We start from the raw sequence: 17,975 nt of genomic DNA, 5'->3' as shown, positions 1-17,975 counted from the left end.
TGCCCTTGTTCTTGCTAGAATAGATCCCCAAAATTGTTATGAAATTTTTAGGGTTTTTGTGTGAGTTATGAGAGAATGAGGTCAAGAGAATAAGAGAAATGAATTCTCCCTCTAATCTCTTAAAAACCGGCCAAGGAGACAAAATGGGGAAGATATTTTCTTCCCTTTTTTTCTCTTATTTCGGTTTCAACAACCACAAAAATAAGGAGAAAAATCTTCTTATTTTTGGTTGTTATCTAATGTATAAAATGTGTATTATTTTCTCAATTGTCAATTTATGTCAACATGTATTAATAAGTCTATACACAACAGTTTGTAGTCGATTTATTAATACCGATCTGTCAACATTTTATTATGACAATCTCGCATAATATATACATTAACTATAAATATAACATATTTATAATTCGCTAATTAAATATAACTGGTTACGTTTAATTACGAATTAACATCTTAATTCGTTTGAGCTAACATTATATACATTAATTAAATATAACAGTTTATATTCAATTTACGAATTTAACAATTAATTCGTCTCAGCTGGTATTATTTAATTGTATTAAATAATCGTCTCATCATCACATTGACTAACTGTTTAGTCAAATACATAGACTAACCTTTTAGTCAGGCATCAATGTGATTATATTTTCATACAATCACATCTCTCACACACATCCTTTAGGTGTGACTTTTAGGGACCAGTTGATCACCGCCATCTGTATGATAATAACGTCAAACTTCTAGCAAGCCAACCGTTATTAAGTAAACGTTAATCAACTGATAAAATACTAAGTATACCCTTGTGAACCTATAAGAGATTTATATATGTTATCACACTAACTGTGGAGGACACAAGCTCCAACAAACTCCCACTTGTCCTCACAAGTGTATGTGCGATAACTGATTCTCATATCCTAAAATTTCTCCCACTCAATGTAAAACAATTTGCAAAATCCGTATTCACAAAGGTCGTATTTTACAAGTGATCAATATCAAGAGTGGTTTTCCCGACTAGAGAGTAACTTAACTGGTAAATGAATCATCATTCGAGCATGGCCATGCATTTCAGTTACAACTCCTCGAGTGGCCCTGAGAAATAACTAAACCTGATAAAGGTTGGATATTTTCTTCAACTCGAATCCTGCAGATATAAGCACAGTATGAAATGACCCAGTGAAAATCTGTTTAGCCTCCGATTCTGATCGACCATGAGAAAGAAACCAAAGTCACCCAAAAACCGCCTTAATCTCAAGAGACAGATGATAGTCAAAAGAATCGACTCTAGGAACACAATGGACGTCCAATCCACGACCTGGCACCGAATGTTTTTAAACATTTAGGACTCCATTACGTTGTCACAATTTGTCCTACGAGGTATCGTTATAACTCGCATCTGTGATCGATCAGCCAACTGTTTGACTTATGGCTCGTTAAACCCACCATCAATCAACTTCACAAAATAATAGCCAGAGTTATCGGCTCATGTAGGCGATTACGGACCAAAACAAATATAATGTAATTCAGTTCACTTTGTGGCGTTCAATGTTGTCGTACAATCCACATGAAAAACAAAATATTATAATAAAACGATGAAGTTATAAATAGCATATGAAAAGGAAAATATATCGAATTCATAATCAACTACTATAACTCAGGAACACGTTTAATTCCCATGGAAATAACGTGCCCTTCATGCTTATCATATTTCAACGGTTTAGTGAGAGGATCCGCAATGTTGTCATCCGAAGCTATCTTGTCAATCACTATCTCCTCTTGCTCCACGTAATCACGGATCAGGTGAGCCTTCCGATGTACATGTCTAGACTTGTTGCTAGAATTTGGCTCCTTAGCCTGGAAGATGGTACCTCTATTGTCACAATAGATGGTGATCGGGTCATTCGAACTAGGAACTATGGTTAGTCCTTGTAAGAATTGACGCATCCATATAGCTTCCTTTGTTGCTTCCGAAGCGGCATAGTACTCGGATTCAGTAGTAGAATTTGCTACAACTTCCTGTTTGGAACTCTTCCAGGTGACCGCAGCACCATTAAGAGTAAAGACGAATCCAGATTGAGATTTCGAATCATCTCGATCCGTTTGGAAGCTAGCATCTGCGTAACCGATTGCACATAGCTTAGTATCACCTCCATAAGTCAATACCTAATCCTTAGTCCTCCGTAGGTACTTAAGGATGTTTTTAACAGCAATCCAGTGTGTTTCACCTGGATTTTTTTGGTACCGACTCGTCATACTCAATGCATATGCCACGTCTGGACGTGTGCATATCATGGCATACATGATTAATCCTATGGCTGATGCATAACGAACACGACTCATGTGCTCGACCCCTTCAGGTGTCGTGGGTGACTGAGACTTGCTCAAATGCATCCCAGACGTCATTGGAAGGTTCCCTTTCTTGGAGTTGGTCATGCTGAACCTTTCAAGAATCTTATCTAAATCAGACTCCTGACTCAGTGATAACATCCGTCGTGATCTATCTCGATAGATACGGATTCCCAATATGCGTTGTGCCTCACCCAGATCTTTCATCTGGAAATGGTTCTTCAACCATCCTTTTACCGAAGATAAGAGAGGAATGTCATTCCCAATCAAGAGTATGTCATCGACATACAATATCAAGAAAACAATCTTGCTCCCACTCGACTTGATATATAAGCATGGTTCCTCGACCGATCGAGTGAAACCATACTCTTTTATCACCTGGTCGAAACGATGATTCCAACTCCGAGAAGCTTGCTTAAGTCCATAAATGAAACGCTTAAGCTTGCATACTTTCTTAGGATTTTCAGGATCTATGAAACCTTCGGGTTGTACCATGTACAACTCCTCCTCCAAATAACCATTTAAGAAGGCGGTTTTCACATCCATTTGCCAAATTTCATAGTCATGAAAAGCGGCAATCGCTAAGATTATCCGAATGGAACGTAACATAACTACGGGTACAAAAATTTCATCATAATGCAATCCGTGCACTTGAGTGAAACCTTTTGCCACTAGTCGTGCCTTATAGGTATCTGGTTGCCCGTCTACATAATGCTTTATTTTGTAAAGCCATTTGTACTGTAGAGGTTTTACCTTATTGGGTAAATCAACAAGATCCCATACGTCATTCTCATACATGGAGTCCATCTCGGATTGCATGGCTTCAAGCAATAGCTTTGAGTCAGAACAGTTCATGGCACCTTTATAGGTAGCGGGTTCATTACTCTCTAGGAGTAAAACGTCATTCTCCTCGACCATACCAATGTATATGTCTGGAGGATTAGAGACTCTACCCGACCTCCTAGGTTCCTGAGGAATGTTAGCCGTATCATCACTTGAAGGAACAACTTCCTCCATCTGTTCCTCGGTTGTTGGTTCTTGAACCTCTGACAGCTCGAAGGTTCTATTACTTGACTTGTTCTCGAGAAATTCTTTCTCTAAGAACTTTGCACTAGCCGCAACAAAAACTCGATGTTCGGTAGGCGAATAGAAGTAATGACCAAACATTCCTTTTGAATAACCAATAAAGTATGTCTTGACTGATCGCTGGCCGAGCTTATCCTCGTGTCTCCACTTGACATAAGCCTCGCAGTCCCAAACCCGAATAAAGGACAAGTTAGGGACCGTTCCCTTCCACATTTCATATGGAGTCTTGTTGACAGCTTTAGACGCACTTCGGTTAAGTATAAGAGCGGTGACAAAGAGCAAAACCCCATAATGAATCGGTACTACCGTGTGACTCATCATGGATCGAACCATATCAAGTAGTGTTCGATTTCTCCGTTCGGACACACCATTTAATTGAGGTGTTCCAGGTGGAGTTAACTGCAAAACTATTCCACAGTCTTTAAGGTGTTGATCAAACTCATTTGAAAAATATTCGCCACCACGATCTGAACGTAGTGCTTTAACCTTTCTTCCCAGTTGGTTCTCAACCTTATTTTGGTACTCTTTGAATTTTTCAAGAGACTCACTTTTATGCTTCATTAAGTAGACATATCCGTATCTACTCAAATCGTCCGTGAAAGTGATAAAATTCAATAGCCATCTCGTGCGGTGATTGACATAGGTCCACATACATCAGTATGTATGAGTCCTAATAGGTCACTAGCGCGCATTCCAACACCTTTGAAGGAAATTCGAGTCATTTTGCCGATAAGACATGATTCACACGTGCCAAATGAAGAGAAATCAAATGTGGGAATAGTCTCATTCTCAATGAGTTTCTTTACACGTTTTTCATTTATGTGTCCCATTCGACAATGCCATAGATAAGTTTGATCTTTGTCACCAATCTTTAATTTCTTATTATTCACATGTAATATATCTGTGGTTTGATCTAAGATATAAATTCCATTCATGGAAACTGCTTTGCTATAAACCATTTCATTAAAAGAGAAAATACAGCTATTGTCCTTTATTGAAAATGAGAAACCGTCTTTATCAAGTACGGAAACAGAAATAATATTCTTAGATAAACTGGGTACATAGTAACAGTTATATAAATATAACTCAAAACCACTAGGGAGCTGGATTACGTATGTTCCCATTGAGACTGTAGCAACTCGTGCTCCATTACAGACTCGCAGGTCCACATCACCCTTTGCGAGAGGTGTGATATTTTTTAGGCCCTGTAAATGATTACACAGATGAGAACCACAACCAGTATCAAGTACCCAAGTTCCGAAACTTGCATGGTTAATCTCAATCATATGAATATAAGATGACATACCAACAGGAGTGACGCGGCCTGCTTTTATGTCCTCATGGGACACGGGACAGTTCCTCCTCCAATGTCCAGTCTTGTGATAATGGTGGCATTCAACGTTACCGTCCTTGCTCTTTGCCTTGCCTTGTGAGCCACTAGTCTCACCAGGCCCACTCTTATAGTTTCCTGACTTTTTAAACTTTGGCTTTCCTACAGTTAGGTCGTCGTGAGCTTTGCCCTTACCCTTATTCTTATTGGAAATCATGAGAACATCTTGCTTCATGCTCCCACTCAATTTCATATCCTTCTCGGTCTGTACGAGAAGTGAGTGTAGCTCATGAGGACTTTTCTTCATGTCATTCATGTAGTAATTTGTCCTGAAGATGGCAAAACCATCATGAAGTGAATGAAGCATACGGTCAATGACTATGCTCTCACTGATTTTGCAATCAAGTGCCTCCAGTTTCTCGACATTCTCAATCATGTTAAGAATGTGTGGGCTAACCGGTTGGCCCTTCCGGAGTTTTGCATCAAAGAAGCGACGGGTATGCTCATAAGTAACGATTCTCGGTGCTTTTGAGAACTCATTAGTGAGCGTGGTGAAAATCTTGTTTGCACCTTGGGCAATGGAGCGTCTTTGCAAATTGATTTCCATTGCAAAAATGAGTACGTTCTTTATCGCACCCGCTTCCATAACGAAGTCACTATAAGCAATTGACTCGTTAGCTCTTGCATTGGGGCCTGGGTTTGGCGGTATTGGCTCAGTTAAGTACTTGAGCTTACCGTCAGCAATGGCAGCATTCCGTAATGATGCCTCCCAGTCCACAAAGTTGGACCCGTCATTCTTCAGTCGTGTGAACTGATTCATGTGGTCCATGAAAGCTTTTGGCCAGGACTCGCGTCCAAGTGTGGCACTTGGCATAGGGATATCATTATTTCCAGCCATTTGTTGTAAACAATATTATCAATATAAAACGAATTCTACATTGCGAAAAAAATATAATAAGCATACTCATCGTTATGATTTAAGTCTAATGCAAAACTGTTTATAAAGCGTAGATTCAAGCATTTATACAATTGACCTCCCTCAAGAATTATATAAATGATCCCAAGACTCAATTATCTGTAAATTGATAAGCCAACCTCTTGGCTAATTCTACTGTTAGAATTCTTGGTTGATAAATTTCTGTAAATTCTATCTATAGTCCATCATAATCACGAGAAACTCTTCGGACTATAATGTTGAGGTAAAATAAATCAACACAAACTACTTACCCAACGTAGAAAGGGTCATATGGAGAGTAAGGTCATATATGCCTACCGACGAAGAAGGGATTCATAGTTGTTTGCTCTTATAAAGACTAGTCTCAATTTTAGTTTTAGAGGAAGATCCCATCAACTTTATTTTAATTCATTTTAAGTGAACTAATATCTAGCATGCGAGAATGAATAAACTAAGATGATGGCTTAAAATTGTGTGACATCTGTATGTCTATGAAAACTAACATCCAAAACTATATGAGTCAATTTTCATGCATTTTAGTAGGTGGTTTGGTTTAGGCAGAATATAATGCATTAACTATCATGTGAAGAAAAGCAACAAGAATGGAAAAACGTAAAACAAAAAACAAAGTCCTAGTGTGGCTTATCTACCAAAAAGAACATAAATACAACTTTGGAATCCTTCCTAGGACCCGAGAAGCTTGTCTTGATGTTCCATCTTGGTCCATGTAGCGGGAGTGAGCAATCCAATCTCCATCTTTAGTCTTCTCAAAATTACAATTAATAAATTACAAAATGAACCTATTTACATTCTAATTTCAAAACCATAATACTTAAAGAAAACCAAAAGGAGATACGAGATCTCAAAATTATATTAAAATTATGTTTCCATCATTACGAAAATATAATTAACTAAGGCCACAGTAGGTATTACAAATTACAACCGATTGCAAAAATACGTAAATAAACCATTCAACAAAACATTCAACTAAATAAAAATGCATCAACTATAAATCATTCAAGACATAATTCCTTAATTATGTAGAGTAATTTATCCAAACCACCTATTTAAATGATCAAATTATGTGACAATTCCTCAATTACTCACAATAATTCTAATCTTAATTCACATTTACTTGTAATATGAATTAATCCAACATCATTTTAAACCTCTTTAAAATAATTAGGTATTTAAAAATTGTGAACTGTTTCACAACAAACAATCATACATTATAGATATAATGTATAATAATAATTGCCAAAATAAATTTTTTTTTTTTATAATTGCCCTCGGCATTCTTAAAAAAAAAAACAAAGCAACAGTTTTTTTTTTTTTTAAATGCATTCGGCATTAGCCATAAAACCAAAAAAAAACAGAATTTTTTTTATTGCTTGCGGCATATGCCCTAAAATCAAAAAACCAAGTTTTTTTTTCTTTTCCTGCTCTCGGCAAACAGCCCAAAAAAAACAAAACAAATTTTTTTTTCTTGTGCTCTCGGCATTGTGCCAAAAAAAACAAAAAACGGTTTTTTTTTCTTTTTCTCGGCATTAAGCCCTAAAAGGGAAAAAACAAATATTTTTTTTTTAAGATGAACAAATTTGTTTAATGTTGCTACTATAACAAGATTGGCATAATCATCAACATTTAAATTAATGAATCATGATCTTAAACAACAATTTAACATCATGTGAGCCAAAAACTATATAGCAAAAACAAATAATCATCATTAAATCAATTTCCATTTACATTTTAATTTAATTCTCATTAAATCAAAACATCTACAAATTTATCATATTATCATCTTAACTAATTAAAACAACAATATGAATAAATCAAAATGGAAACAAGAACAACAAAAACAACAACCTTTCGGAAAAAAAAAAAAAAAAAAAAAAAAAAAAAAAAAAAAACCCTTCGGCAAAAAAAAATTCTCTCGGCCGAATTCCTTTTTTTTTTCTTCCAAAATTTTTTTGTTTAAATCCATTTATGAAAATCATATAAAATAATTTCATGGCCTAAGCTCTGATACCACTTGTGGGAAATATCGGTATATTTCCTCTATAAATATTCGGATTATAACGAAATTATAATTATGAAAAACGAGTCATAAATGAAATTACATAAACAAAAGTATAGAGATATGAATCAACCTTTGGTCCTAGCAAATTTGGCCTAAGAACAATATCGAAATCGATATTCTCCTAATTGTTGCACCCAAAATGTTATGAGAAATGCCCTTGTTCTTGCTAGAATAGATCCCCAAAATTGTTATGAAATTTTTAGGGTTTTTGTGTGAGTTATGAGAGAATTAGGTCTCAAGAGAATAAGAGAAATGAATTCTCCCTCTAATCTCTTAAAAACCGGCCAAGGAGACAAAATGGGGAAGATATTTTCTTCCCTTTTTTTCTCTTATTTCGGTTTCAACAACCACAAAAATAAGGAGAAAAATCTTCTTATTTTTGGTTGTTATCTAATGTATAAAATGTGTATTATTTTCTCAATTGTCAATTTATGTCGACATGTATTAATAAGTCTATACACAACAGTTTGTAGTCGATTTATTAATACTGGTCTGTCAATATTTTATTATGACAATCTCGCATAATATATACATTAAATATAAATATAACATATTTATAATTCGCTAATTAAATATAACTGGTTACGTTTAATTACGAATTAACATCTTAATTCGTTTGAGCTAACATTATATACATTAATTAAATATAACAGTTTATATTCAATTTACGAATTTAACAATTAATTCGTCTCAGCTGGTATTATTTAATTGTATTAAATAATCGTCTCATCATCACATTGACTAACTGTTTAGTCAAATACATAGACTAACCTTTTAGTCAGGCATCAATGTGATTATATTTTCATACAATCACATCTCTCACACACATCCTTTAGGTGTGACTTTTAGGGACCAGTTGATCACCGCCATCTGTATGATAATAACGTCAAACTTCTAGCAAGCCAGCCGTTATTAAGTAAACGTTAATCAACTGATAAATTACTAAGTATACCCTTGTGAACCTATAAGAGATTTATATATGTTATCACACTTACTGTGGAGGACACAAGCTCCAACACTTACACGTCAAACTCTTACTGATAGTTTGACTGTTTATTCTAATGCTGAGATTACTTTACAGCGGATGAGGGTTTGGTTTTGTAGGGGTGTGCCTTAGAACCCATACCTTTCCTAAGAGGTGTCGGCATAGTCGGGACGACATTGTGGCGTCTCCAATTTGTGATGATGGCCTTGTCCGTTTTTTATTTCTAGTATTCCCCGACCTACTATTCCGTCTCCGTCAGTTATCTCGTCTGATGTTGGGGTTGAGCCAGTTGGTTGGACCGTCTCTTTGCTTTATCGTTTCCTTTCTTTGGGGTTACGCACTGTGAAATCTATCCCTCCTAAGTATCGCCTTGGGTTTTCTCGGGTTTTAAAAGGGGCTTTGGATGATGTGGGTGGCTCTCCTGGTGACCTCTCCTGCTAGATTCGTTTGATTGTGTTGCCCCTTTGTATACTTAAGACCTTTTTCCCGAGGAGTAATCTTGAGTGCAGGACGGCTGTCAGATGTCAGCGCCAGGAGGAGAATATTACCAGTGCTATTCTTGCTTGGGTTGTGCCTGGTGGCAGTTTGCAGCTCTTACGGGCGACTTTGGATGAGTTTCTCCCTTCCTTTCATGTGGAGGAGGATCTTGATTTGAGCGAGCTTAACCTTTGGCTGTGCCGGAGGAAGATTTGTGATGGTCATTATACTGCTGTTGTGCGGGTGCTTTCTTCATCAGGTATTTCTCCTTACTCTGACGCCACCCTTGTGGCTCTGCAGGATAAGCACCCCGTCGCCCCTTCTCCCTCTTTGCCCCATTTGCCTGTTGATCATCATCCCCTTGTTGCCTCTCCGGCTGTTGTGTTGGATATGATTCGGAGTTTCCCGCGTGGTACTTCTTGTGGACGGGATAGTTTTCGTACCCAACACCTTATGGATTGTTTCAGTGGAGCTGCTGTGGCTATTTCTGACGATTTGACCGCCTCTATTACTCGGGTGGTTAATCTTTTCCTTGAGGGCCGGTGTCCGCATGCTCTGGGTGAGTACATAGCTAGTGCTCCGCTCACGCCACTTGTTAAACCGGGTGGTGGTATACGTCCTATTATTGTTGGCACTGTTTGGAGGCGCCTTGTCTTTAAGGTAGATGCTTTTTTGGTTGGTCCATCTTTATCGGGTTATTTTACTGGTCTTCAGTTTGGGGTCGGGGTATCCGGTGGAGGAGAGGCTATTCTTCATGCCTTGAATCGGCTTGTTGAGGCTCGTGGTGGTGTGGAGGGTCTTTCTATGTTGCTGGTCGACTTCCAGAATGCGTTCAACTTAGTTGATCGTGAGACCATGCTTCAGGAGGTTCGCCGTCACTGCTCGGTCATATCCCGATGGGTGGAGTTTTTTTACTCTAGTCCTGCCCGGCTGTATTATAGGGAGCATAGCTTATTGTCTTGTCGGGGGTTCAGCAAGGCGATCCGTTAGGACCTTTGCTTTTTGCTTTGGTGTTGAATCCGTTGGTGTGCAAGATCAGGGACTCCTTTGACCTCAGCTTGCAGGCTTGGTACTTAGACGATGGCACTATTGTTGGGGACACTTTGGTTGTGGAAAAGGTCTTGGATCTGATTATGGAAGATGGTCCTCGGTTTGGTCTCCATCTTAATGTTGGTAAGACCGAGGTCTTTTGGCCTACGGAAAATCCTAGGAGTCGGCTTCCTAGTGTCTTCCCCTCACTCTATTGCTCGGCCTTTACACGGTATCACTGTTCTGGGTGGTCCTGTCAGTACGTGTCCTGTTTTCTGCAGCGATCTTGTGGCGAAGAGAGTGACTAGAACCATCGAGCTTATGGATTCTATCGCGAGGATTGATGACCCACAGTGTGAGTTGCTTCTGCTTCGGGCATGTACTGATATTTCTAAACTATACTTTGCCCTGCGTACTTGTTCTCCACGTGTCTTTGGGTCGGTCCAGCTTTCTTTTGATGTGGCACTTCGTTCTAGCTTGGAACGTATTGTCACTACGTCTGGGCCTGATTTTGAGGATTAGCAGTGGCGGCTTGCCACCTTTCCTTTTCATTTGGGTGGGCTCGGGGTTTATGCTGCCGGGGATGTCATGCACAATGCTTTTCTGGCGTCTCGTTTGCAGTCTGCTGAGTTGCAGGCTAAGCTCCTACGTCCTTCTAGTACCATTGTTGCTGGCCCTACTTTTGATGATGCCCTGCGTAATTTTAATGAGGTTACAGGTTCTGATCTTTTACGTGATCCTACTGAAATCGCTGTCCCTAAACTTATGAAGAAATTGGCAAATATAAATTTCGTGAAGGTTGCCGCTACTTCGGACTCTGTTTTCTCGTTGACTCCGCGTCAGGTTGCATTGTGGAAGTCTCGGCAGGGGGCTCACTCTTCTGATTGGTTGCGTGCGATTCCTATTTCTGGGTTGGGGCAGACTATGAATGGAAGAACCTATCGTAGTGGGGTTAGCTATCGACTCGGCGTCCCGTTGTTCACGGTGTCTAGGCCTTGTCCTGCTTGTTCTCGGGTTTTTGATGGGGATGTTTATGGCGATCATGTTGTGTCCTGTGCTGGTACTGTGGGCGTTAAGCATCGGCATAATCTCGTTCGCGACACCTTATTGGACATCTGCTACAGGTCGGGGATCTCTGCTGGTAGGGAGGTTGATATCGGTTTGGTTGGTGGGCATAGTTGCTCCCTTCGTCCGGCGGATCTGCTTCTTTAGTCCTGGGACAGAGGGCGTGATGTGTGTGTCGATCTGACGGGGTCTTTCCCCTTGTCTAAGACTGGGTTGTCCGATTTTTGTGTCGGTCGGGGTTGTTCGATGTCTTTGCTCGGCGAAAGTGTGCCAATCTGGCACGGGATTTGTGCACGACGGCTGGTTATAGTTTCCTACCCTTCTCTTTTTCTTCGCTGGGAGAGCTGGATACGGATGTTGTGGCTTTGCTCAAGCGGATCCAGAAATACTCTATTTCTCAGGATGCAGGGGCTCGCGCGACCGCTTATATTTTTACTAGGCTTAGCTTTGTTATCACTAAGGGAGTAGGGGCCCAGATTGTATCTCGGCTACCCACTAATTTCTTGTAAACATTTTGATTATTCTTAATAAAAGTTCCGGTTTTTTTTTTTAAAAAAAATAAAAATAAAAAATAATAAAAAATAATAATAATAATAATAATAATAATAATAATAATAATAATAATAATAATAATAATAATAATAATAATAATAATAATAATAATAATAATAATAATAAAGGTGAAATTAAGCCCCTTCACCAAAATCTCTCCAGAAATCAAATATGAAATTGATTATACTTTTTACAAAATATATACAATCTTAATAAAAAAAAGTTAACAAATGAAATCAAAATTTAAAATGAGTTAACATCAACAGAGAAGATTTTAATTTATTTTATAAAAATCCAAATATTCTAATCGAATATTTTTTCTAAAACTTTTTAACAATTTTAAATTATATGGAGTATAGTATAACTGTTTGTTTTTTAAAAAAAGCTAAGAAACTTTAAAAAAATACCTGAATATTTTTCCTAAAACTTTTAAGGTTGAGACGATATGCCTGTCTTAAGGTACGCTTTCATATCTGTCGTTTACCGAATAATTTAGTATGAAGTTATTGACCTTTAGACTCTTTTGGCATGACATTTTAGGTAACTTATTTGACCAAAGTAGCTTATTTGACCAAAATTTCAGCTACTTTTTTTTTTTTGCAAGTGTTTGGCAAGTAGGATATTTGTCCAAATAAGCTACTTGAAATAGTAGCATTTGAGATTTTAGATACCTGAAATAAGTTTTCTTCTATTTTTTACCACTTAAATCTATAAAATTAAATAATTATCGTACCCTTTTACATCATTTTATCAAAAATCAGCTACCTTTTCAACTAGTTTGTCAAACATTTTATATATATATTCAGTTAGCTTATCAACTCATAATTTTCAGTTACTTTATCTGTTAAACTACCTTTTTAGGTTTCAGTTACCTTTTCAGCTAGTTTTGAGCCTTAGTCGGATTATTAAATTTAGCAAATTGTTCAAACACAACCACAATTGAATTAGGGTTTTACTAATGTAGGGTGTGAGAGCTGAGAAAGTAATTAAATTAGTGATATCTGCAGTGGAGGAAAAGAGGAGTCCAAGAGGCGGCAACGACAATGAGCTTATCACCAGTGGTAGATAACAAACCGTGGACGAGCAAGTGACAAGGCACAACTGCACATATGGGCCACTAGCGGTGGTGGACCCAACGGAGGCCGGCGAGGTGGGTGGTGGAGGATACGACGAGATGGTGGAGGAGTTGGTTATAGGAGATTGCAGATTTGAAGTATCAAACAAGAAAAGGAAGACATGCGTATAGCTAGGTTTGAATGCTGACATGGTGGGAAAATATCACAAATTCTCATTTAAGATGGGCATATTCGTCCAACCTTAAGACGGGTCAAGTATCACGCATGAGACAAAAACATAATGCATTGAGATTAGCAAAAGTTAGTCTCATCTATGCAAACTAGAGTGTTTTTTTGTTTTTATTAGGATACATTCATGCAAACAAATATACTACACTAGTATGCCACTCTCCTTGTCTTTGCAACTACGGTGTTATTTGACCCGTTTTATTCTCAAGACGGATATGTGTCTTAAGGAAGACCTACCGGGAAAATATAAGCATATTCATTCACAAATCACAATCAATCTAGAAATAAGATGAAGTTGATGTCCCTCGCAACAATATAACCTTCTTCAATCTAAAATCTACCCTGTGGCACAATAAACATAGTAAGATCAAATATATACACATATTGATGACATATTTTTAAATAATTAGTTTAAAATCGAAAAAGAATAGTGAAAAAAATTAAAGATGAAAGCGAGAGCCGTTGATGAGGAAGCAGGAGACCCGAAAACCAGACATCAAAGATGTTAAGCCTAGAAACAGAAAACCAGCAAAGCCTAATGCAATGGATATATCAGATTGTACACAAAATGCACTTGTGTTATTACATGACTCCGAATCCCTCAACGTCTTCAACAATGTTGATCCTGCTGTGTTTGCTGACAGTAACAAATATGCGAAAACCTGCAAACCATTTTCACGGAAAAAAAAAATCAGCTATGTGAAAATCGAAATGCATGTTCAAAATCCAACTTCACATCAATCAGAGTTCAAAATTTGTGTTTCAAGAACCCCACAAATAGCAAATAAGGGAAAAGCCAAATTATACATAATTTCACCTCTATGTTTACTATTGAAGTATAAAACCATCGTTGTGCCTGAACTATCAGCTTAATAAAAAGCTCAATTTTTTTGTTGAGCTCCATTCATGATTTTAAATCTCGGTATCGGTCGTAGTCGCGGTAGTGGTATAACCAGCCTTTAATCGGCTGTCGCGGACGGATCATAATGAACCCCTGTGATTTCTCGAGCGATATCTCATATTGGTAGAGTGAAAATCCGATACAACTCGGCCGATACGATACAACTCGGCCGAGATTTTGAACCATGGCTCCATTTTAGTGTATTGTATTGTTTTACTACGCCATGATTAATATCCAGATACTATTGAGCCGACTCCAATGAATAGCATTTATTGGTGTAAAACCAAGTGATCATCTTACTAAACCCAGGTTTTTTTTATTTGGCACTGATTTTGCATTTGGTCCAGAATTTTGAATATCTAAATTGAAAACAAAAGTTAGGAGCATATTCCGATCCGATACTTAATAGATCAAGCTTGGATATGTTCATCCAGTTGTAAGAAGGCAGAGAGTCGATTATACCTGATTGGGCCAAGGCCAAAACTCAATTGTGAAAGAAATCAGAGACGTCAAAATGGAAATTAATGTAAAAAGGGGCAAATTAAGATTTGAATTGTTAAGCGAATTAGTTGATTTTTTTTTAACAGGTAAATCAACCATCACAACTACAACTAATGTACAAGTAATTATTAGAGGTAGATTTGGAAATCAGGATCTTGACAAAAACCTGAGGTACATCATTGTTTTCTTAATTTGCAACTTTACCAAACTATGTAAACATTTCCTAGAGACAACAAGTATTTTTAACATAAAATTTGACGAGCCAACAAAGGATTTTAGACCTATCTGATGGACTCTTACATAAAAATACTTGGCTGTCGTGTTGTGCAAATTTGGACAAACGTCAAAGCATGGGTATTATCACAATTGTATATCCCAACTTCCCAAGTACCCTTACTAAAGTCCATAGTCCATATTACATAATCCCTTTCTTAAGGAAATAAGACGATGAATATGACTATTTTAGACTTTACAGGGAGACTGACAAGTCTCAACACAAAATCAATATGATAATATTTTCATTATTCACTATAGATTATCTCATATTTCATTTACCTTTTATTAGATTCTCTAATATTTCCGGTTTTTCTCTTACCCCGGCAAACACCGTAGAACAAATTGCTACTAAAAAGGTCCTTGCTTGTCTCAAGCTCAGAAAATTTTCGACATGCCACTTAGTTGGTTACGTCTTAATCATTACTCTCAAACTCAATATAAATAAATCTTGACGGCTCAAAACTTGTTATTGTTCAATTGTTAATACTCAGCTTAGACTCCACGTTTTTCAATTTATTTTTCACTCAGTTGTTTCTTTCGCTCAATTTAGCTACTATGTCTTGCCAGCATTTGTAATATTACTCCCTCCGTTCCAATGAGTTATTATCTATTCCTTATTATACAGAGATAAAGATGATAGTGGAATTTACCCATCTACCCTTGTCACTCCTTTTCTACTCTTCTTCAAACCCATGTGTAAAGATTAATGACAAGAGTATGATTGTCATTTACTTACTTCAAAAAAGCAAACCATACTGGGACGGAGGAGTACCTATTTTATGGAAGGTCTCGACTGTCAGAAAACACCCTCATGGTGGCCCTGGCCCAAGAACCCAAAGTAAATGAAGAGTTCATTAATCTATATCGCATACGAATGATTTATTTTGTCGATTATCTTATGATTTATACCAGCTAAAGTCAAACTCTCACAATGAGAAGTTGAGAACCAGGAAGGTGTATGTGTATTAACTCCAATGCGTACTAATTTACTTGAAGTAAACAAAGTCTAAATCAAGCTCTAATTTAGCTAAGGATGATAGGGGTTAGGTCTTCAGAATATTTCATGTGTAAATGAAGCACTATTGGTTAAGCAGCCATGGAAAATCATAAATTTTAAGAGTTCCATTGCTAGTCGTGTTTGGTTTTTTGAGGAAGGATAGTCAGCTTAATAATAACTCGATTATGTTTGGTATTAATATGTCCTGGGGCTGTAGAGGTTTAATTAGGGGCCTGCAACATATTATTTCAAACTTTGAATGGAAGATTGGCCATGATTCTGAGTTAAATGTCTGGAAATCAAATTGGGTTAATGGTAATAGGCCAGCAGTTAGATTTATTTGGGCAATCCATCCACTTCCCCTTTTGCTATCCAAACACACCCTTATGCTCGGAAAGCGGGGAAGTGGATGGATTGCAAAGGTTAAAGATGTTATTTTGGTTTAGGTGGTTGGAATAGTTTTATCAACAAAGAATGGGCTAGAAAAATATTGGCTATTCCTATCTGTAGGTGTGCTACGCAAGACACTATTTATTGGAAGGATTCAAGTAGGAGGGATTATACCGTTAAGATTGGGTTTATTTAAGGGAGGATTCAGAATAATTAACTTTCAATTGGAGCTGAGTTTCACCGTTAAGAGGTAATAATGAGGATCCTTGATAAAATCATCTGTTGAGAGAGTGTAGTTTGAAAAAAAAGTGAAAGCAGCAGAAAATAGAGTAGGAAGTGAATGGACCTGATCATGACCAAAATCGAACCAAAGTTGGTAAACCTCAGGAAATAGAGTAGCTCCGGTAGTAATCTCCCAAACGGCGGCCACCATTTCGACCAATGAATAGAGGGACACAATCCCATTTGCGGCCAACACATAGCTGTTCAATTTAATAAAATAATGAAATTATTAAATGAGAAAGAAAGAAAGAAAGAAAGAAAGAAAGAAAGGAAGTGGGCGGTAGGGTACCGGGAGGCGTCGAAGTCGAACCAGCGAGGTTGAGAGCGGGAATTGGTAAGCATAAAGACAAAAGAGGAAAGAGAAAAGACGAAAGTGGCGACACGGAAGAGGAGTACGAGGGAGTTGAAACGGCGGAGTTTGTGAAGGGACAAGGTTGACTGGAAACGTACATCCATAGGAGGAAGTGGTGACCTTGAGGGTGTAGGAGTGTCCAGGGAGTGTGCCTGTGCCTGTGCCTGTGCCTGTGCCTGTGCCTGTGGGGACCGCATACTTACTGGAACAAACAACACAACCCACCCAGCCGGGGATAGATAGATAGATAGATAGCTAGATAGTAGTAGTAGTAGTAGTAATATGCAACTAGTGGTGGTAGGTATGGTATAAAAGCAGGAATATAATGAAAGAAGAGAATGTCACGGGGTTAATGCTGACTGCTACTACGGTGGCTGTTGCACAGATGCCGTGAGGAGGAATGAATTTAATTGAATTGAATACGAATACTCTACTAAGGAAGGAAATGGGAAACAAAGATTAGAGGTTTAAACGACCAAAGGTAAAGTAGAGGGAGGGCCTCACAAACTCACAATCCACAAAAATGAAACACGGTTCTACGCTCCCCCTTCACTCTTCACTCTTGACTTTTCTATTTTTTAGACCAACTCCTACTTCAACTGTTTCAACTCTCTACATACTATACCCAAATAACGTTTCTTACTTACCAAAATTTCAACATCAAATACTTTTGTCAAAACTCAAAATCACCTAAGTTCCCCTCATCAACCTCACTCATTATTTTTTCAGTTAATATTATTATTTTCACGACATCTCACATTAATACTACTCCGTATTAAGCAACATTTTATATAATTTACATACTCCCTTTGTCTCGGATCATTTGTTGTCATTTTCCATTTTTTGTCGTCTCATTCAATTGTTGTCCTTCCTATTTTAGAATTGCATTTGATGAGCAATTTGATCATTTACACTCATTTTGGTTCATTTGTCATCTTATAATTGGCTCCCTTTTCTTTCCTTGGTCTTCGTACCAAAACTGAAGGACAACAAGTCAACAATTGATCAAGACGGAGGAAGTATTTAATGAATCACAAATGATTAAATAAATAAATACAAATTAAGACTAC

General features: G+C 37.6%; 1 protein-coding gene across 1 annotated transcript; it reads right to left on the bottom strand.

Moving 5' to 3' along the window:
- Nucleotides 1–13,469: 13,469 nt before the first annotated feature.
- LOC141605694 (CASP-like protein 4C2) lies at nucleotides 13,470–17,495 on the bottom strand. The gene is made up of 3 exons (XM_074424566.1): nucleotides 16,843–17,495; nucleotides 16,618–16,753; nucleotides 13,470–13,868 (listed from the first exon to the last, which is right to left on the bottom strand). The coding sequence occupies exons 1-3, from the start codon at nucleotides 17,100–17,102 to the stop codon at nucleotides 13,647–13,649; spliced, it is 618 nt and encodes a 205-aa protein (XP_074280667.1). The 5' UTR covers nucleotides 17,103–17,495; the 3' UTR covers nucleotides 13,470–13,646.
- Between the last annotated feature and the right edge of the window lie 480 nt (nucleotides 17,496–17,975).

This window comes from Silene latifolia, chromosome 10, assembly GCF_048544455.1.
Source record: "Silene latifolia isolate original U9 population chromosome 10, ASM4854445v1, whole genome shotgun sequence".
Classification (NCBI taxonomy): domain Eukaryota; kingdom Viridiplantae; phylum Streptophyta; class Magnoliopsida; order Caryophyllales; family Caryophyllaceae; genus Silene; species Silene latifolia.
Note: the sequence above shows the minus strand (reverse complement) of the source record. Positions and strands in the feature narration are given on the sequence as shown.

What these genes read in the sequence shown, in the direction of transcription:
- LOC141605694 (XM_074424566.1), bottom strand. Translation starts at nt 17,102, where the DNA reads ATGCGGTCCCCACAGGCACAGGCACAGGCACAGGCACAGGCACAGGCA. An exon ending in TTCGACTTCGACGCCTCCCG is followed by an intron (nt 16,754 to 16,842) that starts GTACCCTACCGC and finishes TAAATTGAACAG; the next exon opens with CTATGTGTTGGCCGCAAATG. An exon ending in TCGATTTTGGTCATGATCAG is followed by an intron (nt 13,869 to 16,617) that starts GTCCATTCACTT and finishes AATGGTTTGCAG; the next exon opens with GTTTTCGCATATTTGTTACT.